This window comes from Salvia hispanica, chromosome 5, assembly GCF_023119035.1.
Source record: "Salvia hispanica cultivar TCC Black 2014 chromosome 5, UniMelb_Shisp_WGS_1.0, whole genome shotgun sequence".
NCBI lineage: Eukaryota > Viridiplantae > Streptophyta > Magnoliopsida > Lamiales > Lamiaceae > Salvia > Salvia hispanica.
In genome coordinates this window covers 11,982,601-12,010,531 of record NC_062969.1, presented here as the reverse complement: position 1 = coordinate 12,010,531, position 27,931 = coordinate 11,982,601, and the positions used below count along the sequence as shown (strand labels likewise).

The window sequence follows — 27,931 nt, the reverse complement described above, 5'->3', positions numbered from 1 at the left end:
TCCAAATTTGAGGATCGATCTAATTTATTTAAATTTTTTGACCAATCATTATTCTGTTACATAAAATCCACATACAAAGATGCAAATTAAATGATAACAATGTTTAGTATGATAACATTTCTAATGTTCCAATTGCTCACAATCCAAATTCTTATCCAGTACAAATTCTTATCCAGTATCACACACACATGATGATATGACATAAAATCTTAAATCTTAAAAAACAGTTCAATTTTTAGCTCACATTAAAATGATTATCTAGCTACTTATTCCACCTAACTCAAATCTATGTATAATCCACCTGGAAATTTTGTAATATCAGCTATAAATTGAACACATTTAATTTTAATTAGGATTTTAAAGTGAAAACAGAAATCGGCAACATTTTTAAGAGTTAAAAATTGCGTATACAAACTATATGTATGTAGTATATTTAACCCTATATATGTGCATATTTTTTGTATATCAATTATCAATTACTACATTGAAACGGATGAGTGCGATTTTACTCTCTAGATCCACCATTATACGCATCACATATATTATTATGGATAAACTTGAAATGGTTGAAAAATATATTACTCCTACGTTATAATTAGTAGATAATCATTTTTTCATAAAAATCAATTCTCGGTGGGTGAATGAATTGGGGAAGTGAATTTCTAGACTAAAATAAAGGACATATCATTATACTACTAGTATAATACTTGAAATTTTCAATATCACTAATAATAGTAACAAAACACATACACAAAAACACTTGGCATGGGCATACGAATGTCATCATCGTTGGTAAAATATTGTAGGGACAAAACAATGATGAAATTTGATAGAGAAATTTATGTAAGTTTCCTAATTGGGTGGACACAAATCTAGTGAGGGAATCTACTTGTCCTAAACATGGAGGGACACTGCCCCGATTGGGATATATCCATTTCTCAATTATTTTTCCAATTATATAGATTTCTCTCTAGAAGAGCTTCACTCACATCACATCTATTGAATTAAATACGTTCCTTTCCTACTCGTGGCAAATTAAGAAAACTTTATCGAAAACTTAATTTTTGAATTTCATAAAAATTAAAATTAAGATATAGGAGGGACCCCAGTCCCCTCAGTCTAGAATATAGAAAGTTAGAATTCAATTATAGGGGTTGAGACTATGAGTTATTACACATATCAAATTTATCATACAATAAGTTAATTAGGATGAAAAACTATGAGATATTACAAAATACTGATCGAATTAATTTAAAGGGATTTTTTTGCCATTTTATTGGATTCGAAGTTGAATCATGAACTCATTTAGCAAAACAATGAATCAAACATAAAATCTGACTACCTAAGAATTTGAAATGATTCATAATTTGGAGGATATATATATCTAACTCATTTGAGTCAATCGCAATAACGCTTTATATAATTATAAGTCGTAAAAATTTTATGCAATGCAAGAAGGCAATAATCGGATTTTCAATACAATTAATTGGTACATTTATTCTTTCAACAGAAAATTAACTATAATTACTTCCGTTACCATTTACCAACCCAAGTTAAATAAATGAGAAATCTTGGTATTTTATAGACGATGTAAACATAAAAAGACGATATATATATTTAAAATTGTGTATAATAAACTCCACGTTTATGCCGTAAATCGCAAACCACTCGCAATTTCGAATCTTATCTTTTATAATCAGTCACTGTTTTGTGGTCCTCATAAATTGACTTGTGATAAAAATAAAGTTGGTTGTTGCTCGTTTATTTTGATATACAAAACTACATATCTTGTGTAGAATTTCCCAAGCGACTTTTTTCTTTTTTAAATCGTGATATTGAATTTAATTCCCACTAGCTAGTTTTGGCTTAAATTCTTGTTACTCATTCTACTACATTAAAGCATGTGTCTGCGACATATATTTTCAATTTCCACATATGGATCCAAGGGAGGATTATTCCCTTGCACAAAACTTTAACTAGTCGCAAAAATTTTCAAATTTGACCGATGGAATAAAGCGTTGTGAGTTTTGAAAAATAATGGATTTGTGCAAATATTCATCTTTTATGATGTTTCAAGACTTCTCGGCCTCTCATATTTTATTTTATTTTGAACTCAAACTTTTAGATAAAAATAAAATAAAGAAAGAAAAGTCGGGAAAAATCAAGAATATCACTTTTGCCAATGGTCCCTTTGACTAATAAGTAAACTCGAGTCAATGATTCATTAGTAGTATAAATTAACAAAGGAGGCACTAGACATAGTGCAAATGTGAAATGAAATTACTCATGATTATGGTAATTGACATTGGTATTGGATTTCTAGATAGTCAAAGCTAAAATCATGGAGTACAACTTAATGCTTAGTATCTGCATTGCACCCTTTTCAAGGAACATTAATCATTCTAAACATCACTATATTGAAAATACAATTTGAGTTGGTTCTTTTCAATTTTTTTGGCTAATTCGATGGACAATAATAGCTTATAGAGGCAACAATGTCTTTCTAGTATTTAACTATTTTATTTTATTTTAATTTCCTTATAAAGCAACTCCAGCCAGAACAATAAAAATTAAGTATAAATTACAAATAGTGAGTAAAATTTATAAATGAGTATTTTTTTTATCAATTATCCTTTCACATAGAAAGCAAAATAAATACTGGTAGTATTAAATTTCCTAAATTAATGTGCCACGACTGCGATGTAAACAAAATGGCCCACCACAACACATTTTTCTGTGTGTAAATTACGACTTGAGATAACAAAATAAATTTTAAAAGCGATTTTGCCATAGATTTTGTTAGAAAGAAAATCACAAAAAGTATATTTCGATATCATGACAGCAGCGGAAAAACCTCTATATATATTTATTAAAATAATTCAGATCTAGTAGAAGGTTGACGGTTCTAATTGAAAATTTTCCCGTTATTAACGTATGTCATTAATTTGATTAATAGCGTAAGGAAAGGTTTAGTTGATACCTTTATGCGGAACCTGTTGAGAGACCTTCAAACTCTACGAAATTAAAGACATCATTGATAGTGGATAATTAAATTCGACGTTATTTTGAATTAAGACAATATTAACTTTTTACTTAGCACGCAAATAATTATCAATCTATCTATATATATACACGTACAAGTTACAACATATGAAGATGCTAACACTTGCTGATTCCTCTTGAATTTGATTTTCTTAAAAGATTACCACTCTAGCTCGTTTATTACTATTGGAAACATCACTTGTATTTCAGAAGTAAATCTTTTCATAAACCGAAATTTGTATAGTAGATAATCCAACTATCCAAGCAAAATTAAATCCCAAAATAGTTATGAATTAAAATTGAATTGATAACACATTGTTTCCACATTATTATGTTCAAGTCATGACAACGTGTATAGTACTCCATGATACAAGTATGCAATGTAAAATAACAACAAAAATGAGCCAGTGCTTACATCATATGTATCTCAATGGTGGATTTTGGGGGGTCCCCCACACACTCAAAGACCTACCAGAATGACCTTAATTATCAACCTAATTAATCAATTTACTTACATTAAAAGATTAATGGAGGAAATACAATAATGTGGTAAAGTGGTTAGTTATTTATCTTTTCTTGGGTAAATTTCCAAGTAAGGTACATTTTAACTTTTTAGTACTAGAACAAAACTGAGAGCCCTTGCATAGTAGTAGCATAAAAAACAACAAACAGACTTCTATGATTATATATCAAAAAAAGAAAATTAATTATTCTTTATTACTGAATAGTTGAAACACCCCACCTGCCCTAGAAAAATTTTAAAAAAAATGGAGTAATAACTAAATAAGTGTGTGAGAGAGGTGTAGGCTGTGTATATATAACATAGATAGAAAAAAAAAATGTGCAAGGCCACGTTCAAAGTTTTGTTTTCCCACAATTCTTTATTCTTTCTAATCTGTATTGCTTGCCTTGCAGTTCAATTCCAAGCTGGAAATATGCAACAAAATCTTTGGTAGAAATCTGGTCAGATCTTGCCTTCTGCCCCTCTTCATTTTGCTTCATTACAAATCTCCTTTTTCCTTCCCATTTTATCTCCTTCCTCACCTCACACAACCAAAACCAAAATAAGAAAACTTTGTAAAAAAAAGGAAAATGGGCATGGCAGCAACAGATGATCAATTTCATGTTCTTGCTGTTGATGACAGCGTTATTGATAGAAAACTGATTGAGAGGCTTCTCAAGACATCCTCTTTCCAAGGTGTGTATGTGTGTGTTTGAGGTTTCTTGGTTTATTTATGTTTTTTTGAAAGAATTTGATTGGTGGGCTTTGGTTTTTGTGGATATTTTTGGTGTGAATGTTTAAAAGATTTGATTTTGATTGTGGGCATTTTGTTGTGGCAGTCACCACAGTTGATTCTGGAAGCAAAGCTTTGGAATTTCTTGGTTGGCATGGAAATGAGATAAACATGTTCAGTGAAGCCTCTATTTCTCCAAATAATCATCAGGTAGAATTTGCTATCCTCACTCCCTGAATCTGTTTCCAACTTCAACTATCTGAAAATCCCATTCTTTCCTTTTTCAGGAAGTGGAAGTGAATCTTGTTATTACAGACTATTGTATGCCTGGGATGACAGGCTATGATTTGCTCAGGAAAATAAAGGTATTTTTTTCTTTTTCTTTTTTTGGGTTGCTAGATAGGAGCAATTTATCAATAACAAACTTTCCATTTCTGGAAAAACATGCCCCTCATAAAACAATTGATGTTTGTTTAAAAGTTCTGTCCTTTTTACTGCAACTTAATTCCTATGAATAGAAATCTTGTCCAAACACTTGCAAAGTTCTCTGAAATTTAAGTGATGATATTTGTTTTTCCCCAAAGGCCAATTAGATCTAAATTCATCTTCAAGGATTTTTACTTTTTCTTATACTAAATCATCAGCTCTACTTCAACTTGTCAGGAATCTGCATTGTTGAGAGATATACCAGTAGTCATCATGTCCTCTGAAAATGTCCCTTCAAGAATAACCAGGTAATTAACTTATTAAAGTAGTTTATTTTTTTAAATAAAAACAAAATAAATATATATATGTACATCTAAATATCTGATTTCTGATCATAGAAATATTAATGGTTACAGATGTTTAGAAGAAGGAGCAGAGGAATTCTTCCTAAAACCAATGAAATTATCAGATGTGAATAAATTGAGGCCTCATATGATGAGAACCAAATTGAAGAATGATATTATTGAAAATGGAAAGCCAGAAAATGAGGAAAAGCAAGAAAATGGAGAGGAAAAGCAAGAAAATGGAGAGATTATTACAACAGGAGAAGCAGATTCAGAGATGCAGCAGTTTCAGACAGCACAATCTTTGCAACAGCAGACGTCACAAAACAACAATAACAACAATGACAACAACAAGAGGAAATCTATGGAAGAAGGGCTTTCACCAGACAGAACTAGGCCCAGATACAGTGATCTCACTGTGATGTCCAATTAATCTTTTTTTTTTAATTTCTATAATTAAGTTTTTTTTAATTTGGCATGATGAAGAGATATATATGTATGTACAGGGCTAAAGACAACTATTTGAGAATCTTACTTGGGAAACTTTTGGTCCCAATTTTTTGTATTTACTAATTTTAGTGTGGAAAATGGGAAAAGACACGAGAAATAGTTGTGATTGTGGATCAATATGCTTTTTTGGATGCTGATTTTTATTTTTTTTTATTTTACTAATTTGGAAATTCCATCATTTTAAAATGAAGAAAACCATGTGAAGAAATACTTGATGTAGCGCCTATTACTATCAAACTTGAAATTCAATAATTAATGTGATATATGTACGATTGTTTTGTGTTAAAATGACAACACCTATTAAACTGACACTGTGACACCACATATCCAGCAATATTATAAATGCTATACAACAATATTATAAACAGTGACACCACATATTCAACAATATTATAAACGCTACACAACAATCTATAAATTGCTGTATAGCGTGTTGGATATTGCTGGCCGAGAAAAAATTATTGTATACAGTGTTGTATATTGATAGCTGAGATTTTTATACTTGAGCATTTTTTTATTGCCATATGGCCACTTATTATTCATCCACGTGTACAAATAATTGGCTAGAAATAGTGGTATGATATTATTTTAAAAGGTATTGTTATTTTAAAGCACCTCTATTTAGGGTTAATTTGTAGTATATGACTTTTCAGGGTTAATTTGTAGTATATGACTTTTCGACCCAAATTACTCTTAAACGAGTTGAGCCCAATAGTTATGAGTGTAAGTGGACTTTAAATAGCCATCAAAAAATAAAAGGTGATTGATTGTGCTTTTGGGCGAGTTTATTTATCATTGGGGGTGAGATATAAGGGTGGGTGTAAATATGATGATTATCATAAATCAATTTCTTATATTATTTTATTTTATTATGAATCTTAAGTCAGCTTTAGTGGCAATCAAGATTAGTTGTAATTGGGCATGTAGGGTATATAGTTGCACATGGGGTTCCAACTCTCTCTCTCTCTGCATATATACACAACTAATCATATGTGGATAATCCATTTGTACAATCCTTTTATATCTTCTTAGATTCGTTTTAGCTTTAGTGGATCTTCTCTTGAGAGGGACCTGGGTCTGTAGGGTTCGGACAATCATATTATTTACATATTTTTATATTTTATGTTCATTCTAATTAAAATTTTTGTTTTCAACCTAAAATTTGAATTGTGAGACATCATTACATCAATTCCTTAGCATCATGGTTTGGCTGTTCTGAAAGTTGGATATGTGACTAAAATTTGTGACAAATTTGAATTTCATCACCGCGACTTCATCAAATATTTATAAATCGATAGTATTGGGCTTATTTAAGATGGCGTATCATTTAGGATATGAAAACATTAATAAATCTTGATATGGTTTAAGGTAAATATAAAGAGAGAATTTTTTTTTGTAATGACACGACTACAACATATTACAAAGAAAAAGTCACATAATTTATTATGAAGAAGCCAATTAAGAGCTATGAGATCCAGCGGGACGCCTCTAAAACATAAACTCCTTTATAAAAATTATTGAAAATGAACTGTGACTCCTATTTGCGGACGAAGGTAGTATTTTCTAATCAAAAGTGGACCATACAACAACAAATTTAATGATAATAACTTATAATCCTTGTTTTTCCTTATGTCTCCCTCTCCCTTCTCTTCTCATTCCTTCAATATTGGAATGGCAGCTTGGCCCACGCTAGATCCGTCCTCGACTAAAATCATGCAATATTCAATCAAATCAATATAAATCTAATTCCAAAAATGTGTAAATTCCGTGTGGTTAAGGAGGTTGTGTCCTCATGGAGTTGGTTAGCTGTTGCGAATGCCCAATTTTTTGTAGAAATTTTTTATAGAGTGTGACACGTCGAGTCGAGGGGCCGGAGCTTATGCAAGAAGGGTGACCCTGACCCACTACTTAATTTAGTAAGCAAGTTTGAAATCGTGCTTTATCCAAGTTGGCGCATGAAAAAGAGTTATCACGCTCGTCTTAGATATTCTACACTTTGGAACGTCGATTCTTAATTTGTACGAATTAAAAAAGTCTTCACACAATCACTTCTTACACCAATTCAACAAGAATTGGGCCATCAAAGTTATGTGCTATGACCTTGTAGGAATCGTACGAATGAAAAAAGTCTTCACACAATCACCTCTTCCTCAACCCAGTGGCTAAAATTGTCTAATTTGGCTCAGCCCATATATTAAATGGATCACTTTTAAAGCCCAATAAGTTTGCTCTACTTTTCTCAGAGTCGACCCCGACATATTTTTCAAATATAATACTATACCAAATGATTTTAGATAGTAGTACTAATTTTTATATACCAAAAACTGAATTTAGTTTTCAAAAAACTTAGTCTAATAAAATTTTATTACAGCCGGATGGTATAACCTCAAATCGAGACATGGCCACGGACGAAAAAGTAATCTTTGGTTTTGAAATTTTTGTCTTCTAATTATGAAATATTTTCATAGTATTTTTCATGATTAGCAGTATTTCATAACTGACGATAAATGATTAATCTAGTTTGATTGAAAATCAGTATGTACAAAAACACACACATTGTTTTTTGGTTAAAAAATGCAAGCAAGCACCCTCAACAATCCATACCCCCTTTATGATATGTGACAAGTGAAATACATCACAATCTTTAACAGTTCAAATTTTTTTAAAGAATGTGTTATTATTCTCAACCCCAATTAGGTACTCGAATTTATTGTATGCTCTAACTCACTCTTCATTTCCAGAAAGATCGATCAATGAGATTAGAACCTTGATTACATATTCATTAACTTTCCATCAAATCAGCAATTTGCAAAATGGGGAATGGGGTTGAATAAGAAATATAAAAACAAAATTACATCATCAGAAAATAGTATAGTCGGTTAACTCATAAATGTGGAGCATAAAATATGAATGAATTCTTGCCTGGCGTTTGTCACTTTCCTTTCAAATGAATGAGTATGCCAGCAGAGTTGACCACGCATAATGCTTGTACCTCCCGCACCTGAGGTTGTACCTTCATTTGTTGATAAATCGGACTGTAGCAGTAATAACAAATTGCATTTTTTGTAATGTGTGCATAAAGTGTGTAGCACTTAGACGTTACTTATTTTATGGAGGATTTAAAATTGATTTATAGATTAGTATGCCACATATTTATTCCTATGCAATAGTTTCGGAAACAATTAGCTTTTTCTTATGCAATAATTTAGGAAATACTAATAGCTTTTCCAAATTAAGTTACTCCCTATTTACAGATTTAGGTCAGGTTAACATATGCGCATATGTAAAATGGAATATTTCCAAACAAACATTATAAAATTAAAATATAGTGCATATAATTAATAAATTGATTTAAAAAAAACATTGGACGCAACCGATTGAGGCTTTTATAGCACTGCCACTCTGCTGCCAGTGCCCGCCATCACTTTCTCGCTCTATATATGAACGTCTCTCTAGATTCCCTCTCTTGTTGCTGCCGCTGCGAAAGAGAGCTCTCATAAACCCAACAAATTATAGGTTATATGTTTTGTAAATTAATGATTTTCCCCCATTTATTAATTGATTTGCGTTTCTGCATTGATTCTTTTGTTTAATCATGCCAGAATTTGTGTGATCTTGTGTTTTTTCCGTGATCCCTTTTTCTTCGCTGACCTAAAACGATGACTGATTTTGTGTGTGTGTTTTGGTGGTTGATCGTAGTTGAGCTTGAAGGCAATTTTGCTCTTTGTTAAAGATTTGATTTTTATGGTTTCGTTGCTTGTGTTTACTGGTGATGTTTTGTGGGATTTGTGTTTGTGAAAGGGGGCATGCTTGGTTTTTAGGTTTGAAGTTAATTTATGTCAAATTAGGAGTTGATGAGAAGAGACATGTCTTTCAAGTGTTTGTTCTTGTTTGGAAAGAGCTGTTTTAAAGCTTTTATTGCAGTATGTTTGGTTAAACTATGTGTTAGATGGAAGTAGGTTAGGTTGAACTTGAGAATAGTTAGTTTTCGTGTTTACACCTATTTCAGTTTATGGCTGAGAGACGGTGAGGTTATCAGTATGTGATTTATTAGAATAAATGATCTATGGGAAGTGAAAAGAGACTAAAACCAGAATTCCTCAGTTTATTTTAGAAACATGAAATTCCTTAGCCAATGGTAGAAGTTCACTTAGGTGAGATTTAAAATGCTCGGGTAAAAGTAGAGCTTTTACTTTCAGTGCAAAAATGGCGGTTTTCTCTTTGCGGGAAATCTGAGCTGAATAAAAATAAGAAAAGGGGAAAGAAACACATTATATTATACGTGCCGGCTGAGGTTGTTTTGATTATATGACACTTAAAATTCTGTCCAGACAAAAGTTTGTCGTGTTACTTAACTGATTCATTTTGGTTGGGGTTTGTCTTGCACGGATCACCTATTGTAATGTCTTTGTGTAAGTTATATGTGTAGGCTTGTGATCGAAGGAGCATCTCAGAACTCTGTGGCTTAGCTATTCGTGAACCGGCCAAAGTATTTAGCCCTCTTTTTGGAACTTGCAAAATGACAAATGGCGAAGTTAGACAAATCTCCGTACAGGACATACAAATGGTAAGTTTCATGATTATTTTTTATTTGTAAACACATTATTTGTCCATGTGGTTTGTCGTGTAACTGTAACGGTCAGGATCAGATGGTTTAGTTATTCTATTGAAGTTAAACATGTCCAAAAAGTACGATGGGTGCTCATGTGGGATCAGTCATGTCATTTATACCGGGAAGGAATAATGATAAGATAACCATTTTTGGCATCTATACTTTTTGAGCTATTATTGTAATTAATGCATATGGTCATATAATGACATTTTTAAGCACTGATTTACAACAAAACCGGAAAATTCCTTATATTTAAAAATCCCGTACCCCTCTTTTGGGTCTGTGGCATTTCTCTACCATATGTGCTAAACTCTTTTTTTAACTCGTACCAGGTTCAAATTCTTATCGAAAGATGCCTTCAGCTTTACATGAGTGAGAGGGAGGTTGTGAATACGTTGTCACGCCAGGCAAAGATTGAATCTGGCTTCACCGAAATTGGTAACTTTTATTTCCTCTTTTATTTGTCGGTCGAATCTTCATATACCTATTATTTCGATATGCACACTTTTTGTATTAATAAACGTTCTTCATCTTGATAATTCTTGAAAAATGTTTGTACCTGTCCCTGACGACTACCTTATTGACTATACTATATGTTCAGATTTATCTAATAATTTTCTTTCTTCCAGTGTGGCGAAAACTCGAATCAGAAAACCAGGATTTTTTTCGGGCGTATCATCTGAGGCTGATTGTGAAGGACCAGATATTAAGATTTAATCAGTTGCTCGAGAGACAGGTTGAGCTAATGCGTCAAGTTGGTCGGACAGGAGACACTTCTATGCCGTTGTCGAATGGATCTCAGATGCATTCAAGTGAGTTTCCTTTAGTCGTCACAGTGAACATATGCCACATTAAGCTTTTATGCATACATTTGTTTCTTTGGATCAAAACAATATGTTATTGGTTTTATTGATTAGTGAGTTTATTTTTCAAACTTCAGTAGTGCACAACAACTCGGGTTATCAAGTTCAACAGCCAGCTGGCTTGCAACCTAACATGCAGGTTCCAATCAACATATCTGGTCATGGTGGTCAGATCGACGTGCCTGGAAATATGCTATTAACTCAAAATTCCAGCTCAGGAATTGTGCAAGGGATGAACAATGTGATGATTAAATCAGAGGATGGCGACTCCCACTTCATGTTTGGCACAGAGAACAATCTTATACAACCTCGCAACACAACTGGAGAAGTGCCCGTTTCACCTTTCACTAGTGGTGATCCGAACAACCCCATGTTGGACCAGGAGACGAGCTCATTTGGATTCTTGGGACAGATACCGCGCAACTTCAGTCTCTCTGATTTGACAGCTGACTTTTCTAATAGTACAGGTGGGTTCTCCCGTCCCCGTTGTCCTTCTCTTACCATGTCAAACGGTTTATTTGTTTTGACTCATGTTTACCTGCTCGTTTAGATATACTCGAGAGCTACTCTAGATCGCCATTTCTGGGCTCGGGAGCGAACTTCTTGGACCCGCACATCAGAAGCGAACAACAAGGTACTATTTTCTTTGTGCGTTCAGTTATTCCCTGTTACTTGAAAATGGCGATCTTTGTTGATGTTTTAAAGCTATAACGCGATGGGCAGATGCTAGGAGATTGGACACCGTATCGGAGGGGTTGAGTTACGATGATTTCGCCAGGGATTGAATCTTCCGAAAGACCTAGCAAACTGGTACAAGCATGAAGACATTTAGATGCAAAATAATTGTTATCTTATCTCGCCCTTGTCTGAGCAAAAACCACAGTAATTTATTCTTCCTTTGTTGCGTTTATTGGTCCTTATTTATATACTACAAGTTTCTGTAAATACATTCAAGAATAATTCAAGGTATCATTGGTGGATTAATTATTTCACTTCTTTGCTTAGTTAGTATGATAAATTATTGTGAACAATTGTACATCTGAAATAAGGTTTTCCTGAATTTTGTGGAACATATTGTGCATGCGTCTTAAATCTTAATAATCAATCAAACATATATCTTGCCAAATATTATTCAATTACATGTTTTCTTGTGTAGTTGAGTGCATTAATAGCCCAATTAAACAAGCCAAAACACATTGCATATTTCTCAAACTTATTTACTAGTAGTAGTACTATTTGTTATCAAATTATCATTTTTTTTTCAAATCATCATCTTGTGTACACTCTATTTTTCTTCTCTAACATCAAATTTCACACACTAGTTTAAGTACAATATAGATTCCAAATTATACGTAAATGACTATATAGTGCGCTACCCTTCCAAATTATAAGTAAATGACAAAATTACAAATTCTAACACCAATATCTGACTAAATTACAAATTCTATCACCAATATCTGACTAAATTACAAATTCTAACACCAATATCCAACCAACTATGAGTCACATTGTCTAATATTCATACAAATTTTTTAAATTCAAATTCAACCTTAAAGCATTGTTAGACTCATTTGTACATAATATTTTGTCTTCATATGTTAGCCATACATATTGCATAAATGCTACTCTAGAATATGTATATGAAATATCAGAATTTTGAATTTGACGTCACTTCAATTTAAAATGTAATACTCCCCCAATCAAAAAAAAATAATTTTATTCGTGGACAACACAAGTTTTAATGCTAAATTCGTAAAGTAAGAAAGAAGAAGAAAAAAAAAATCGATAAAGTAAGAGAGACATGAAATTTTTTGTAAAATACTATGAAATAGAAACTTTCTATTTTTATAAATATAATTATTTGTTTAGACATCATAAAATAGTAAAATAACATTATTTTTATGTAGACAGAAGTAGTAGTACTAGTCTAAAATAATTTTGCATAAGGGATATTTTCACTTCACATGTATAAAACGGCACCTAAAACTCGATTTGCTTGTGTTATGAGACTTCCATATTTCACAAATTGTGTACAAAATTAGAATTTCATGTTTCCATATAAAAACGGAATCCTTATTATTGTGTTGGTCTTATTAATTATTCTGGCATACTATCATCCGTTTTATGCCTACACTTTGATAAAGATATCTTTACCAATATATAAAGGATGATATAATAAGATAATAATAATTATAAAAAAAAAATCGGTTTGGATAAAAAACAGTTTAAAATTTAAGGTAATTATGCATTTACAATTAATGTAAATTTTTCTCTATTCTAACAAATTTCATTCTGGGATTATTGAGTAAGGGGAAATTATAGAGTAGAAGTAATAAATGTTATATATTGTATAATCGGAGGTTTTGGTTATTTTGCACTTAAAATTGATATATGAATATTAAATAATTTAAAATGTATTAGTACATCATATATTTATTCTTATGGAATAATTTAGGAAAACAGTTGACTTTCTTACGCAATACTTTAGGAAATAATTAACTTTTCCAAATTAAGTAATTACATATTTAGGAAAAATTAACTTCCGCATTGCGTATTTTCAATCAAAATTAAAATCATATCTAATTTTATCTAAAATATTTCCACAAACATTTTAAAATTATATACTACAGATTTTTGGAAATATATTAAAAAGAGAATAATAAATAATATTACAACAATTTTAATAAAAAAAATTGATCTATATAAAATACATTGGTTGCGAGCGATTGAGGCTTTTATAGAAGAGCCCGCCATCACACTCTCTTTATATTTGATCGTCTCTATAGATTCCCACTCTTTCACTCTGAGCTGTGACAAACTCGGCAAATTACAAGCCCAGGTTAAAGAATATACTCCATGTTTTGTAGAGTAATAATTTTACCTCATTTTTAATTGATTTGTGTTTGTGTTTGTGTTTGTGCATTGATTCTTATGTTTAATCTAGATGATCTTGTGTTTTTCCGTGATCCTTTTTTCTTCGATGACCTAAAACGATGACTAATTTTTGTGTGTGTGTTTTGGTGGTTGATCGTAGTTGAGCTTGAAGGGCAATTTTGCTCTTGGTGAAAGATTTGATTTTTATGTTTTCATCGCTTATGTTTACTGGTGATGTTTTGTGGGAGTTGTGTTTGTGAAAGTTGGCATGCTTGTAGTTTAGGTTTGAAGTTAATTTATGTCAAATTGAGGTTTGTGTTTGTGAAAGTTGGCATGCTTGTAATTTAGGTTTCAGAGTTAATTTATGTCGAATTGGGATAGAAGAGAAGAGACATGTCTTTCAAGTGTTTGTTCTTGTTTGGAAGGAGCTGTTTTAAAGCTTTTATTGTAGCATGTTTGGTTAAATTATGTGTTTGATGGAAGTAGGTTAGTTTGAACTTGAGAATAGTTAGTTTTTGTGTTTAATTCCTTCACCAATGGTAGAAGTTCCTCGGATATGACCCCTATTATGAAGTGCCGGATGAAGTTTTCTTGATTATATGACACTTCAAATTATGTTTAAACAAAATTTTACTGTTGGTTGTGTTACTTAGCTTATTCTTTTTGGTTGGGGTTTAACTTGCACAACTCACCTATTGTAATGTCTTTTCTTGATGAACAATAATTTCACGCACTGTGAGTTATATGTATAGGCCGTAAGCGACGGAGCATCTCAGAACTCTGTGGCTTAGCTATTCGTGAATTAACCAGCCAAAGTATTTAGCCCTCTTTTTGGAACTTGCAAAATGTCAAATGGCGAAGTTAGACAAATCTCTGTCCAGGACATAGACACGGTTAGTTTTAATGTTATTTTTTATTCATAAACACATTATTTGTACATGTGGCTTGTTGCGTAACTGTAACTGTCGGGATCAGAAAGTTCAGTTATTAGGTTGAAGATATAGATGATCTGAATGTACGACAGGTGTGCACGTGGGATCAATCACGTCATTTATATCGATAAGATAACCATTTTTGGCATCTATACTTTATGAGCTATTATTGTATTTAATGCAGATGGTCCTATAATGGCATTTTGAAGCACTGATTTATAAGAAAACAGAAATTTTCCTTTTATTTTAAAATCTTGTGCCCTTCTTTTGGGTCTGTGGCATTTCTCTATCATATGTGCTGAACCGGTCTTTTGAACTCGTAACAGGTTCAAATCCTTATCGAAAAATGCCTTCAGCTTTATATGAGTGAGGAGGAGGTTGTGAATACGTTGTCACACCAGGCAAAGGTTGAACCTGGCTTCACAGCAATTGGTAAATTCAATTTCCTCTTTTATTCGTCTGTCCTGTCTTCATCTGCCTATTATTTCGAATCGCACTATTTATAACGGACTTGCTTCGTCTTGATGATTCTTGAAAAATATTTCTATCCGTCCCTACAACTACCTTATCGACTATACTATATGCTTAAATTTATTCTGATAATTTGCTTTCTTCCAGTGTGGCAAAAACTCGAATCAGAAAACCAACAATTCTTTCGGGCGTATCATCTGAGGCTGATTTTGAAGGACCAGATATTATGATTTAATCAGTTGCTTGAGAGACAGGTTGAGCTAATGCGTCAAGTCGGTCAAACAGGAGTCACTTCCATGTCATTGTCAAATGGATCTCAGTTGCTCGAGAGACAAGTTGAGCTAATGCGTCAAGTCGGTCAAACATGAGTCACTTCCATGTCGTTGTCAAATGGATCTCAGATGCATTCAAGTGAGTTTCTTTTATTCGTCATAGTGACCATATGCCACATTAGGCTTTTATGCATACATTTGTTACTTTGGATCAAAGTTTGTTATTGGTTTGATTGATTAGTGAATTTTGTTTTCAATCATCAGTAGTGCACAACAACTCGGGTTATCAGGTTCAACAGCCAGCTGGGCTACCTATAAATCCGGAAAACATGCACCAAGCTGTTACATTACCCAATGTCTACACTAATGGCGTGTCCGCCTTGCAACCTAACATGCAAGTTCCAGTCAACATATCTGGTCATGGTGGTCGGATCGACGTGCCAGAAAACATGCTTGTAACTTAAAATTCCAGCTCCGGAATTGTGCAAGGGATGAATGGTGTGATGATTAAACCAAAGGGTGGCTTTGCGGGCGACTCCAACTACATGTTTGGCGCAGAGAACAATCTCATAGAACATCGCAACACAACTGGAGAAGCGTTTGTTTCACCTTTCACAAGTGGTGATCCGAATGACTCCATGATGGACCAGGAGACAAGCTCATTTGGATTCTTGGGACAGATACCGCGCAACTTCAGCCTCTCAGATTTGACAGCAGACTTTTCCAATAGCTCAGGTGGGTTCACTGCTGCCCTTCTCTTACCACATCAAACATTTTATTTATTTTGACTCATGTTTACCTGACTTGTGTTCAGATATACTCATGAGCTACTCTAGATCGCCATTTCTGGGCGCAGATGCGAACATCTTGAACCCCCAGATCAGAAGCGAACAACAAGGTACTGTTTTCTTTGTGCGTTCGGTTATTCCTTTGTTATGTGAAACTGTGATCTCTGTTGATGTTTTAAAGCTATAACTCATTGAGCAGGTGTTAGGAGATTGGACACCATATCGGAGGGGTTGGGTTACAATGATTTCACCAGCAACTGAATCTTTCGGAATGATCTTGCGATGGCGCCAGTGACTGAATCTTTAGAATGATCTAGCAAATTGATTCAAAGTGATTCTTATCTAGCCTCATCTTTGCAAAACCACAGTAATTTCTTTTACCTTATTTAGCTACAAGTTTTTGTAAATACATTCTAGAATTATGAGTCTACAGAAGCTTGATGATTGCAGAATAATTCAAGGTATCATTGGTGGTATTTTTAGGTGAATATTTAGTCTTGACGTGATTCAGGTTAGGGAACGCAACGACCAAAAGCTAACGCGTTGCTTCCAACGCTTTGTGCTGTAGTTGATATGTTTATAGACATTGGAATCATGCAAAAACTAATTATATCAACTGTAATTATTAACATATCTGCAATTGGATGAACTGGTATTGAAAAAAAAAAAAAAACTTCATCTACAATCATGTTTTGAATTTTATCTCGAATAAATTTTCTAGAAACAAAAAAGGCCCGATGCAGATGAGTTATGCAGGCCCTGTTCGTAGGGCGTGGTCAAGATCAGCGATCAAGTCGTCAACATCCTCAATCCCGACGGATATACCTACGAGATCCTCGGTGAGGCCTCGTACCTCGCGTACTGCTACTGGTATGCTTGCGTGAGACATGAAGCAGGACAAGCTGATGAGGGACTTGACACTTCCTGGAAGTTCAATATTGTGCTAAGTTAAAATGACTGAAGAGCGAATCGGATAATGAACCAAGAGTGATCTTACCGAAGCTCACAGTTATGCTGAAATACTTTGTCGTTTCAACAACATGCTTGGAGAGCTCCAACGACCCCGTTAAGAAACTCAGCACGGATCCAGCACCCTTCGCCTGCACAATTTAGAGTAATGCAAAGATTGTAAGAATGCACGCTTTTATAACAATACTGGATATATACGACTCAGATTTGTACCTGAGAGTAATGCAATGATCGTCCCGGATGATCGGGAAGACCAGCATAATAGACCCTTTTCACACGAGGGTGAGGTGCGAGGAACTCAGCGATCTTTTTTGCATTTTCCTGCAAATTCAATGCTACTGAGTTGTAGCCATATAAGAAACACATTTGTTCAGGTTCGAAATCAAGTTCGTCTTACAACCTGTTGCTTTTCGACACGTAGAGCCATAGTTTTTATGCCTCTCAAACATAGCCAACAGTCGAACGGAGCTAACCATGTCCCCTCTGCATTCTGTAGGAAATATAGGTCTTTCGCCAAGCTAAGAAGCATAAAAAATGTGAATCTATGGATCAGTAACTAAAACTTTTTATTGAATGATACAAATGAAATTATCTCGAATTTTTTTTCTAGAAAGTTCATAAAAGCGTGTGTATACGCGTTTCATAGACGGACCTCTCGCCTTTGATAGCAAGCACACCAGCCATAAGGTCGCTGTGACCAGCAATGAACTTTGTAGCTGAGTGCATCACAATATCTGATAATTAATCGGAGACGCTAAGGTTCATACCTCATCCATTCGTGCATTAGCTCAAACTATTACTTAAGAAAATGTGTTGTTACCTGCTCCGAGCTCTAAGGATTGAGACAGCACAGGAGACATGATGCTGTTGTCCACCAACACAAGAGCGCCACGAGCGTGTGCAAGCTCGGCGATTCTCTAAAAACACAATTAGGAGAAGAGACGCACAAGTTAGTGATGTTGATGAGGGACGTAGTATACAAGGATTTTGGAGTTGAAGCAGCTTACACGAAGGTCGGAGATCTGCTGGCGAGGGTTCGTTGGACTCTCCAACCACACAAGCTTTGTGCGGGGGGTAATTGCAGAAGCAACATCTTCCAACTTTGTCGTATCTATTCGCCTGCAACATATATGTATATCTTAAGGTTTGCAACCGAATGGCTGAAAATTTCAGTTAATTTGAATGAAAATATTAACTTAACCACAATTCCAGATTTTGGAACTACCAGATTTTGGAACTACTTGCGACAATAAACGATCCGAACCACCATACATGTCACCACTAGAAACAATCTCCTCGCCTGTCAATTCATGAGCTTAAAGCCTCGTAAGGATCAAAGTCATTGGAAAAATTCATCAACATTGTGGAAACACTTGGCTCCACTTGAAGATTTGTCTGTCTGATTTCTTCTTCTGTCACAAATGCACAATCTACTGTAAAGATAAAAATGTGTATTTTCTTTGAACAGCTTGAATATGTAATATACAGCTACCAGTTGTGCACTCGGAAACTCCATCAACCAAAGCAGACGTGCTGACGTCCATCTCTTTGTCTCTCGAGCACTTCAATTTAAGGTTCCGCCTGCCCACAGGCACTGTTGGTTTGTGCTCATAAAGCAATGAGAGGTGACTATCGAGAAAACCCTAAAGACCAATCAAGTTCTGTATCAGATTTAAACACCAGTCTTGAAGCCAAGCAAACACTCAGAAAGAGTAAGAACACGAGCCAAATGATCTAATATTAGAGCATGCATTGTGTCACATTGCACCAATTAAATATATATAAAGTAGTTATGTTTGTCACAAGATCATCAATATATGAATTAGGCTTAAAACAGTTCAGCTACACACGGATAAGATTTCAATCGTATTACGGCTTCCCATCCCCGATCTATTCATCTCTGAAATTTCTTGTCAAATATACAAATCTACAATTTAATATAAAAAAAATGAACCACAGGCTAAAATTTATACATCAGAAAAGATATAAGCTAAGAAACAGTGATTGCCATCAGCCATTATAAGTTTCAGAAGTTAACACTACAATTCTAGTTTCCAGAAAGTCAGTTCTTGAATAGAAATTCCTAATTTGCATTTGAACATTCTAAAGGTTGGTGTTGCCATAGAACTTAACCTAATATTTAGTGATGATATACACATTCGGGATAGGCAAGTATGAACTTACATTTTGATCAATTTGGTTGTTTTGAAGAGAGGTGAAGAATGATCTGAGAGATGGAGTAGCAGCCGCCATAATCGTCACTTGAGAGAGAATAATGAGTAGGAAACCAAATACTGTATTGTTAATGTATAGTACTCCCTCCGTTTTCGGCACGTAGATTAAGAAAAATTGTGTTAGGTGAGTTAAGTAAAGAGAGAATAAAGTAGAAAATGAAAAAGATAGAAAGATAAAGAGAGAAAAAAGTAAGAGAGAGTAAAGTATGTGTGGAAAAATGTGTTGACTTTTACTAAAAAGAGAAATGACTCTATTATTATGGAACGTACTAAAATTGCAAAATGACTCTATTACTATGGAACGGAGGGAGTAGTTATTTTCAACCCAAATCCATTCAGAATTTCATTTTTTTTCAAGCTGTCACAGTGTAAACCAAATTCTCTAGCCTCATTATTAACCATAAATGATTAAATTCAACCATAATTCAATTTTTTATTGTTCTCCAATATCATATAATACTAGTATTATTTAATTTTTATATTTATTACTAAAAATAAAAAATTATATAATGAAATTTCTTAAATAACATTAATTAAAAAGTGAACTACATAGAAATGAGCAAAAAATAATCTGACTTTAAAAATAGCATTCTCAGTATTTTTCACTTTTTGACTAATTTTGGGACCAAAATACCCAAAGGCATGGAAGACATTTTTTGGTCATTTAAAAAATTGGATAAATTTTGGGTATCTAGAATGATGGAGTAGTATTATAACGATTCACCCAAATATTGAATTTAATATTTTACTCGTATTTGGATACCTGAAATGGTATTTCAAATTTATCCAAAAAATTATCTAAAAATTTCTTTAATACACAAATAAGATTAATATAGTCATATTATTGTGCTTATTATTATTTATTAATACTATATGTATAATATTTTAATATGTAAAATAAAGTATGATGGAGATGCATCTAAGAAGATGTTCATCTTTGTTCAATCACTTATCCACAATCCATATAAATTGTGACTCTTTTTTCTTTCACACATGAAATAAAACGAAAAATCAATGGGTCGCAGCGCAGTTGACAGCGCGGAGCTGTGGTGACCATGAGGTCTAGAGTTAAAATCCCGCCACCCGCTGGGAGACTTTTGGCCTTAATCCGCAAGCCCGATCGAGCAAGATTAGTCGGATTCGGTATACCTGTGGTTAAAATAAAAAAAAAATAAAATATAACGGAAATAATTAAACATTAGAAAGGGGGATACGGATTCTTCAAGAAAAGCGCGGGAGCGAGAAATCAACTAACCATTGTTCTGTATACATAAAATTCTTTCAAATATTGTGTATATCAATATGCATAAAGTATAAATTGCGAGAAAACGCTTCCTTGGAGTTTGGCAAGGTTTGTTTGGAGTTAAAAATTGGAAGTTTTGTTCATTGTTTGTGTTTTGATGAGGATTTTCGTTTGATTTTTTTGGTGACAGACCTATCAACTTTTAAGATCGGACGAGCATGCCCCTTATTTGTAAATGAAAAGCTACATGCTTGAATAATCTTTCTTCAGCGACAAAATTAACTAAAAAAGCTCACTTTTAAACATTTGATAAACTTATTGTAAGCCAAATAAGACCACAAGAATTAAAAAAGCTTTGTGCATGAGCCTACCTATCATACAATCTCCTATTGCTCATGAAAATAAAACTTTGCTCAAACAATCCAACAGTCATCATACATCATCGTTGGTATCTGATGAACACAATGTATTAGGATTATTGTACAAGACTAAATATCAACAGGTTTCTCAAAACAACTAGAATCTTTGTCCACGCAGAAAATCTGCTAAAATCTTGGCATTTGAACAATCTAATTACAAGAGACTGGTAAATGCTTTTATTAAACTTCATTCAAGTAATCCAACAGTGTCATCATCATACACCATCACATCAAATTGATGTACACAACGTGCCAGGATGATCCATCGAAAACCAAGTTAACAAAATGTGATTGTTTATACTGAATCACATTTCATAAACATGATTAGACACTAAAATATACTAATAATCAATGGAAGCCACATTATACAAGTTTAAGCACTAGTTTTAGACTATTAAACCTAATGCACCAACACTTCCAGAGACAATTCATGAACAACAATTCAGAGAAAAAAAGAAACACCATAAATTCACCTCAACTGTTGCAAGATAGCTATGCATTTATGTAACCACTCTCTCCAGATGAATTAACCCAGGATCCAATATCCATACTAGATCAAGCATATCAGTATTCCCTATTCCACAGCATTTGGGTCAGAATGCCAAACCATCCACACCATGAAAGGGAATTCAAGAAAAAAATACTGTTACCACGAGAAGAAACAGAGAACGATGAAGCCAACACAATCTTTGCTTTCGCTCCACGATTGTTCCCCAGTGGCAACCGAGAAATGGTAACACAAGGCAATAAGGAAGTGCTAAAACATTGTGTATTACAATCATATAAAGATAGGTTCAACTAGAAAGCTTAACCAAAGCACAAGCAAAATTGGCATTTGTTATTCTTCTACTCAGTTCTCAATTTGCAATAAGAGTTAGTACTATCTATTACCATATTGAGCATATTGAGACGAGCTGCTACTCGAAGCTCCGGACCAATTCATCACCAGGTTGCCCTCTCCCAATTGATGACTAGCTATGATATAAGTGACAGGAACACGATCATCACCGATCTTCCCAGTCTTTGCCTTGCCACCATTCCTCGGCTTCGATCCCTTAGTCCCTAACTTCTCTTGCCCCATCAAACTAGACCAAGAAACTGCCCCCTTACGCTTGATCCTATGCATCCATCGAGCGCTATCCTTCTTCCACTTCTGTACCTCCCCAAGAGAGAACGCATCCTTCCCTCCTACTTCCTCTTTCTCTCCCAAAACGAAGTAAGCCGGCCTCGACCCAGCCACCGCTATCCTTGGGAAACCATCCGCATTCTCTCCCTTGGCCTTTGTAGAGAAAGCAGAGACGATAACATCCTTCCCGTTAGTAATTCTGCTTCTTGAACCTTCACTAAAGAAGCTTTTCGACGAAGGTACTCCAACCATTACATATGTAGACTTGGCAGTTTGCTTATTTCCTCCTTTGGAAGAGTAAGCTGAGCTTCTGTCATCCAGCAACCCCGGCAGGGAGGAGAAGTTGAACGCACCGGTGGGTGGGGCAACAGTGGATTCGAGGCTCTCCGCCGGCAGCGCGATATCCTCCGCCGCCTTGGATTTTCCTTGGAGAGCTCCGCCTTCCCATCGTACTAGAGCGATCCGCGAAGTTCGATTAGGATCGTACTCTATCCTTTCCACGATTCCTGTAGCCGAGGTGCTTCGCTTCATATCGATTCTGCGCTGAAATCGAAATTTCCTCGTCTTAGTTGAGAAGTTTCTTCCAGCTAAATTCCCGAATTGACCGAGGTGCGGAGAAATTGAAGTGCTCGTCTCCACAGGAGATCTAATTGCAATAATTCAGGTGTCAATTTGTGAGATCTGGTGATGAAAGTGCGATTATTGAAGGAGGTATGGGTGGAAGGCTCGGTGAGTAGACACTAACCTGAAAATGGAGGCGGATTGTGTCGCCGAGGCAATGCGAGTTGATGTGGCGGCGGAGCGGAGGAGTGTTCTGGCGGCGGCCATGTTGTATTGACAGTGCCCGACGATCGGAAAAACCGACGAGAAATGTAGGGTTTGTACTGTAGATTACCAGAGCGATCCCGTCTAATTTCCTAATATGCCAAAGAAATCCAAATTTTTGCCAATTTTAGAGAATATACTAGCAGTACAACTATGTCGATGATAGAAAAAAATATTATGGTGCAATATTTTTTACTTTTGAGAGTTTTTTGGATTATCGCAGTAAACTAGATTTTTTGGTTTCATTTTAAATTCTTGTAAAATACTAACTTAATTTTAGTTATTTAATGTCATTTACTTCAATCAATAATAGTTTTAAAAATAATAAATTGAATTAATAAATGAAAATAAAAATATAAGGAATTATGTAAAATTCACATAACATCAAGCAGAGAAGTGCAGTGCTCGGAATATAATATGGTGCAGTCACAATGATGAGAGTCTATCTCACAACCTATCTCATAGCCTATATCATTTCCTCCTGCCACATTAGAATTTTATTTCACAATCTATCTCCGTGCAATGGTATAGCCTATCTCGCAGGTAGTCCACCTCATTTTTACATCAGTACTAATTTTAAAAAATTTTATAGTAATTCTTTTTAAATACTTAGTATGTTATTAAGTTAGTTAAATTAAAATATCAAAATAATATATTCCATCCGTCTCACAAGAATATGCATTATTTTATTTTTCGTCCGTCCCATAAGAATCGATACTTTTAAAATTTGAAAACTTTTTTCTCTCTAACGAGGTGAGACTCATTCTCCACTAACATATACTTTAATTATTTTTCCTTTCTACTTCTCTCTTATTTTACCAATTATACATTAAAATTCGTATCCAACCAAAAATACATATTCATATAGGACGGAGGAAGTAAAACATCGTGAAATGCATTTTAGTTGAGTACACACATGCAATATATAATATCACAAATTATTAAAAAATTAATAATTACTATTGTGAAATGAATTTTATTTGAGTACAAACATGCGACAACTTATTAATTAAATAGATGGAAACCTAAATTGGGCTATCTCCAATCTAATTAGACCATAATATACTAAAATATTACTAGTATTTTCTCCATACATAAAAAAAATTGTCTTATTTTACCATTTTAAAATATACACAAAATATTGTCTCATTTTTACTATTTTGGAATGTACACAACTCTGCTTTATATCTTGTAGTAAAAAACTTCATCCATCCCCTATTAATTCACACCAATTACATCAAGGGATGTCAATGCATGTAGCCCACGATGCGTGGGCCGGCCTGAATAGCCGCCAAATTTACAGGGTTAGAGCTGAAAATTTCTAGCCCGATAAAATTACAGCCCGATTAGCCTGCACCCAATTAACCTACAACCCGTCAGGGCCAGATCCGAAAATCCGATGGGCTGGCCCGAAAACCCGATAAAATTTTTATCGTTCTATTTGTTTGACTCTAATTCGACACTTCATTGGTTATTTTATAATATAGATTACTAAAAAAATAACTTTTATTTTTATATATTAAATATATAAATTATATGTTAAATTTTTATTAACATAATAATAGATATATAAATTGGAAACTTCAAATTCACTAAAAAAATATATTTAAATTTCTAAAACATGCTTTAAAATTTCTTGATGTTTATGTTTTATTTTACATAAATCTCAAATATTAGTATTTGATCATGTTTATATTTGAGTTTAAGCATATATCTCAAATTTATCATAATTAAATATTTTACATTCTATAAATATAACTAATTTTCACCACTATTTATTGGATTGAACGCATGTTATGTTTATCGGTAGCAACCTGATTAGCCCGCTACCCTAGCCCGAAATCCGAGCTTTTAGGATTAGGGTTGAACTTTTATAACCCGAAAAAATCACAGTACGATTAGCCTGCACCCGATTGACCTACAACCCGAATAGAATTGGCCTGAAACCTGATGAACTAGCCCGATTGACATTCCTAATTACATCCCTAATTAATTAACACCCTTATTTTTCCATTCACTTTAATTCAAGTATATTTATTAAAATGACGTTCTGTGGGTGGAGGGAATATAATAAGTACTGGAATAAATCATACTCTATCTAGATCTACTACAATCAATACATATAGGTGGCGTTCGGTTGCCATGACTAATTATCATAGGCCTATCTATCTAGGATTAAGTTGTGGCTACAATCAATACATATAGGTGGCGTTCGGTTGCCATGACTAATTATCATAAGACTATCCATCTAGGATTAAGTTGTGGGATTATTTTAGTTGGAGGGGAAGGCTAAGACTAATTATCATGAGACTATCCATTTAGGATTAAGTTGTGGGGGTTAATCTTATGAACCAAACATGATACATATTTAATCATGAGATTTAGTCTTGCCAACGGAACACTCTCATACTGGTTTATCATTAAATATTGCTAAAAATGTAAAATAAAAAGTCAATATCCAAATTTATTGGTAGGGGCCAATCGGAAAATTTCCAAATTTCCCATCAATCTTGACGCTATGGATATATTTTCCAATCAGCTTCCAGAAGTGCTCACAAATCACAATTTAGCTACTTTGGAGTTCTTTTTGATCGAGTGTTCTTCAATTTTGGATGAAAAAAAAACTGTTTCGAGCTGATTGAAATTATTTGAATGGGTTGTTTGTTAAATCAAGAAATGTCGCTTGCAAGGGTTTGATTCATAATCTCATTTGAAGAAATTAGAGAGAGAGATACATGAAGCTGCTGCCTTGAAATTTGTTCGACGCATATGGAGAAAAGCTTCTCGATTTCAGCTCGATACTTTCTGGCTAATTGAAAGAAAATAGAATTAGGGTTTCGGTTGAATCTGGTTTAAGATCTTGCATAATTGGGAAAGATTGAATTTTGGGGGCCATGGCAGTGGGATGGAGTGTGACACTCTGGATGGCAAGAATGGTGTGGTTTGCATTGTCTGGTTGGGTGGTTTCTTGCTTGACTGTTGCCGATGAATTGGCCGGCTCTCTGCGCTCCGGAGACATCGGCCCGTTCCATGTCGGTTAATTCGCAGGCTATTGTACAGAAACAGAGTTTATCGTTTGCAAGGATCTGGTTTCCCTAAATAGAGTTTAATAGAGTGCTTTTTTTTTTTTTTTGTCTTAGTTTGTGTTGATTGTGAGTAGCAAATTTGTGGTGCTTTGTTTTGAGTACACGTTAATCAGATGTTGGAATGTGATGTTTGATTAAGGATTGTTAATTGTTAATGCCTTAATGGTTAAATTGAGCTACATTTTCACTTATCTTGTTCATTGCAAAAGACAAAATTATTGATGATTTTACTAATTGTCCTGGAACTAATATGCAGAGCTATTGTGCAATCTATCTTGTGGAATATAGTTTCATTTCCTTTTTTTATTGCTTTATTGATTATGAATTCCAGTTGATGTTTAAGGATGCACTCTCCTTGAGTATTAATGATAAAGCTCAGAAACTTCGAGTTGATTGAGATCTCAAATTTGTCTTCTAGTCTTAGGAAGATTGAAGAAACCCCTTGTTATTTTGCTTATCCTATTCGGTCTATATGTGCATAAAGGATTCTATGTTTTTAGCTAGTTCTGGTGATTTTTTTAGAATAGTTGATCCTTTTTCTATCAAGGATATATCATTTGTCTAATCGTCTATATGGAGGCTCTCAGTATAAGTGTCAATATTTGGGATATACATTAAAAAGCATGTATACTTTTCTCACTATATATGTTTCATAATTGGTCTATTTATTATAGTTTCCAAGTGTGTATCTAGAGGAGCTCAGCTCAATCTTTGCCTAATAAAAGGGCCATGTTTCTTTAAATATCCATGTAATTTGACTATTCATCTTGTTTTGACTGAGATTTCTAACACCTGAGCTGCTGCTGTTAAGTGTTTTCGAGCTAGGATCATGATTTTCCTTCTTCCAACAATTAGGTTGGTCTATGAAAGCTAGCTAGAGTTGATTTATCTGCAGCTATGAACTCTCTGCCAGGTGAGTCCTCTGCCTTTTCCTGTGATGCACTTCTCGTTACCATGAAGCTTTCAGTAAGGAGAGTTGCGGTTGTGGTTTCCATTGATGAAAAACGAGGAACCCGATTGAAGTCCCCAAGGGTTTTGTTAGAGAAGATGGAAGATCTAGTGTTGTTAGCCACCTAATGTTTCTTAATTTTTGTTATTAATTTTTTTTAGTTGAGAAATGATAAGAATGAAGGTTTTGTCCAAGTTGGTAGTTGAGAATTTTCTACTGTAAATGCTAGCTTTATTGAGTTTGATTTGTATAAATTTAAAGTTGTGTCGTGGGTTTTTAAAAATCCTATCAGAAAAAGGACGTTTTGGTTGAGTTTTAGCTATATTTCATATTTTCATTTGATTCGTTTGATTGCTAATTATAGAATCTGGACTGAATTTGGTCTATTTCTGGATAATTTATTTCATTGGAACCTAACCAGTTGAACTTATACTGTATCAATATATAGTAATCTTTTATTTCTTTGATTGATGTTAATTTTATCATGATTTTTTTTGGCAGTGTAAAAAAGTAACTTTGGTCAGTTTGTTGGCCATTTTTACAAATTTTGATTAGTTTGTTTTTAAATCAAGCCTAACTAATGGTCTTTGGTCATCAATGACTCGCCATACAAAGGATTGTTGACTTGTCAAAGTCCACACACTCTCTATCTAATTGCATTAAGCTTTCTTCTTTCTTATCCATAAAGTTGCTGAAAGAATTCTGCAATTT

The 27,931-nt window shown here is 34.0% G+C and overlaps 6 protein-coding genes and 1 pseudogene across 12 annotated transcripts; 5 read left to right on the top strand and 2 right to left on the bottom strand.

Moving 5' to 3' along the window:
* Positions 1-3,886: 3,886 nt before the first annotated feature.
* On the top strand, positions 3,887-5,674 carry LOC125186895 (two-component response regulator ARR9-like). The gene is made up of 5 exons (XM_048083381.1): positions 3,887-4,240; positions 4,384-4,487; positions 4,565-4,642; positions 4,941-5,011; positions 5,120-5,674. The coding sequence occupies exons 1-5, from the start codon at positions 4,135-4,137 to the stop codon at positions 5,478-5,480; spliced, it is 720 nt and encodes a 239-aa protein (XP_047939338.1). The 5' UTR covers positions 3,887-4,134; the 3' UTR covers positions 5,481-5,674.
* A 3,264-nt stretch (positions 5,675-8,938) lies between these two features.
* On the top strand, positions 8,939-12,024 carry LOC125191406. 2 transcript variants are annotated; one of them, XM_048088959.1, is made up of 7 exons: positions 8,939-9,073; positions 9,987-10,124; positions 10,502-10,607; positions 10,799-10,981; positions 11,110-11,499; positions 11,583-11,666; positions 11,756-12,024. In XM_048088959.1, exons 2-7 carry the CDS (start codon positions 10,077-10,079, stop codon positions 11,815-11,817), a joined length of 873 nt encoding a protein of 290 aa, XP_047944916.1. In that variant the 5' UTR covers positions 8,939-9,073; positions 9,987-10,076; the 3' UTR covers positions 11,818-12,024. The 2 variants fall into 2 exon arrangements, with proteins under 2 accessions (XP_047944916.1, XP_047944915.1); XM_048088958.1 differs by lacking the exon at positions 8,939-9,073 and having other exon boundaries at positions 9,089-10,124.
* A 1,758-nt stretch (positions 12,025-13,782) lies between these two features.
* On the top strand, positions 13,783-16,845 carry LOC125190861. 3 transcript variants are annotated; one of them, XM_048088272.1, is made up of 7 exons: positions 13,783-13,871; positions 14,659-14,799; positions 15,165-15,270; positions 15,457-15,720; positions 15,846-16,316; positions 16,396-16,479; positions 16,569-16,845. In XM_048088272.1, exons 5-7 carry the CDS (start codon positions 16,073-16,075, stop codon positions 16,628-16,630), a joined length of 390 nt encoding a protein of 129 aa, XP_047944229.1. In that variant the 5' UTR covers positions 13,783-13,871; positions 14,659-14,799; positions 15,165-15,270; positions 15,457-15,720; positions 15,846-16,072; the 3' UTR covers positions 16,631-16,845. The 3 variants fall into 3 exon arrangements, with proteins under 3 accessions (XP_047944229.1, XP_047944230.1, XP_047944228.1); XM_048088273.1 differs by lacking the exon at positions 13,783-13,871 and having other exon boundaries at positions 13,904-14,799; positions 15,849-16,316; XM_048088271.1 differs by lacking the exon at positions 13,783-13,871 and having other exon boundaries at positions 13,904-14,799.
* LOC125189434 lies at positions 14,752-16,045 on the top strand. The gene is made up of 3 exons (XM_048086713.1): positions 14,752-14,799; positions 15,165-15,270; positions 15,846-16,045. The coding sequence occupies exons 1-3, from the start codon at positions 14,752-14,754 to the stop codon at positions 16,043-16,045; spliced, it is 354 nt and encodes a 117-aa protein (XP_047942670.1).
* Positions 16,846-17,078: 233 nt separating the features above from the next.
* Positions 17,079-18,911, bottom strand: LOC125186079 (annotated as a pseudogene).
* A 1,589-nt stretch (positions 18,912-20,500) lies between these two features.
* Positions 20,501-23,302, bottom strand: LOC125186047 (60S ribosomal protein L2, mitochondrial-like). 4 transcript variants are annotated; one of them, XM_048082358.1, is made up of 4 exons: positions 23,106-23,301; positions 22,126-23,006; positions 21,708-21,808; positions 20,589-20,721 (listed from the first exon to the last, which is right to left on the bottom strand). In XM_048082358.1, exons 1-3 carry the CDS (start codon positions 23,186-23,188, stop codon positions 21,735-21,737), a joined length of 1,038 nt encoding a protein of 345 aa, XP_047938315.1. In that variant the 5' UTR covers positions 23,189-23,301; the 3' UTR covers positions 20,589-20,721; positions 21,708-21,734. The 4 variants fall into 4 exon arrangements, with proteins under 4 accessions (XP_047938312.1, XP_047938315.1, XP_047938313.1 ...); XM_048082356.1 differs by lacking the exon at positions 20,589-20,721 and adding an exon at positions 21,885-21,957 and having other exon boundaries at positions 21,442-21,808; XM_048082355.1 differs by lacking the exon at positions 21,708-21,808 and having other exon boundaries at positions 20,501-20,721; positions 23,106-23,302.
* A 2,372-nt stretch (positions 23,303-25,674) lies between these two features.
* LOC125190306 lies at positions 25,675-26,462 on the top strand. Its single transcript, XM_048087577.1, has one exon. The coding sequence runs from the start codon at positions 26,080-26,082 to the stop codon at positions 26,224-26,226; it is 147 nt and encodes a 48-aa protein (XP_047943534.1). The 5' UTR covers positions 25,675-26,079; the 3' UTR covers positions 26,227-26,462.
* Positions 26,463-27,931: the final 1,469 nt, after the last annotated feature.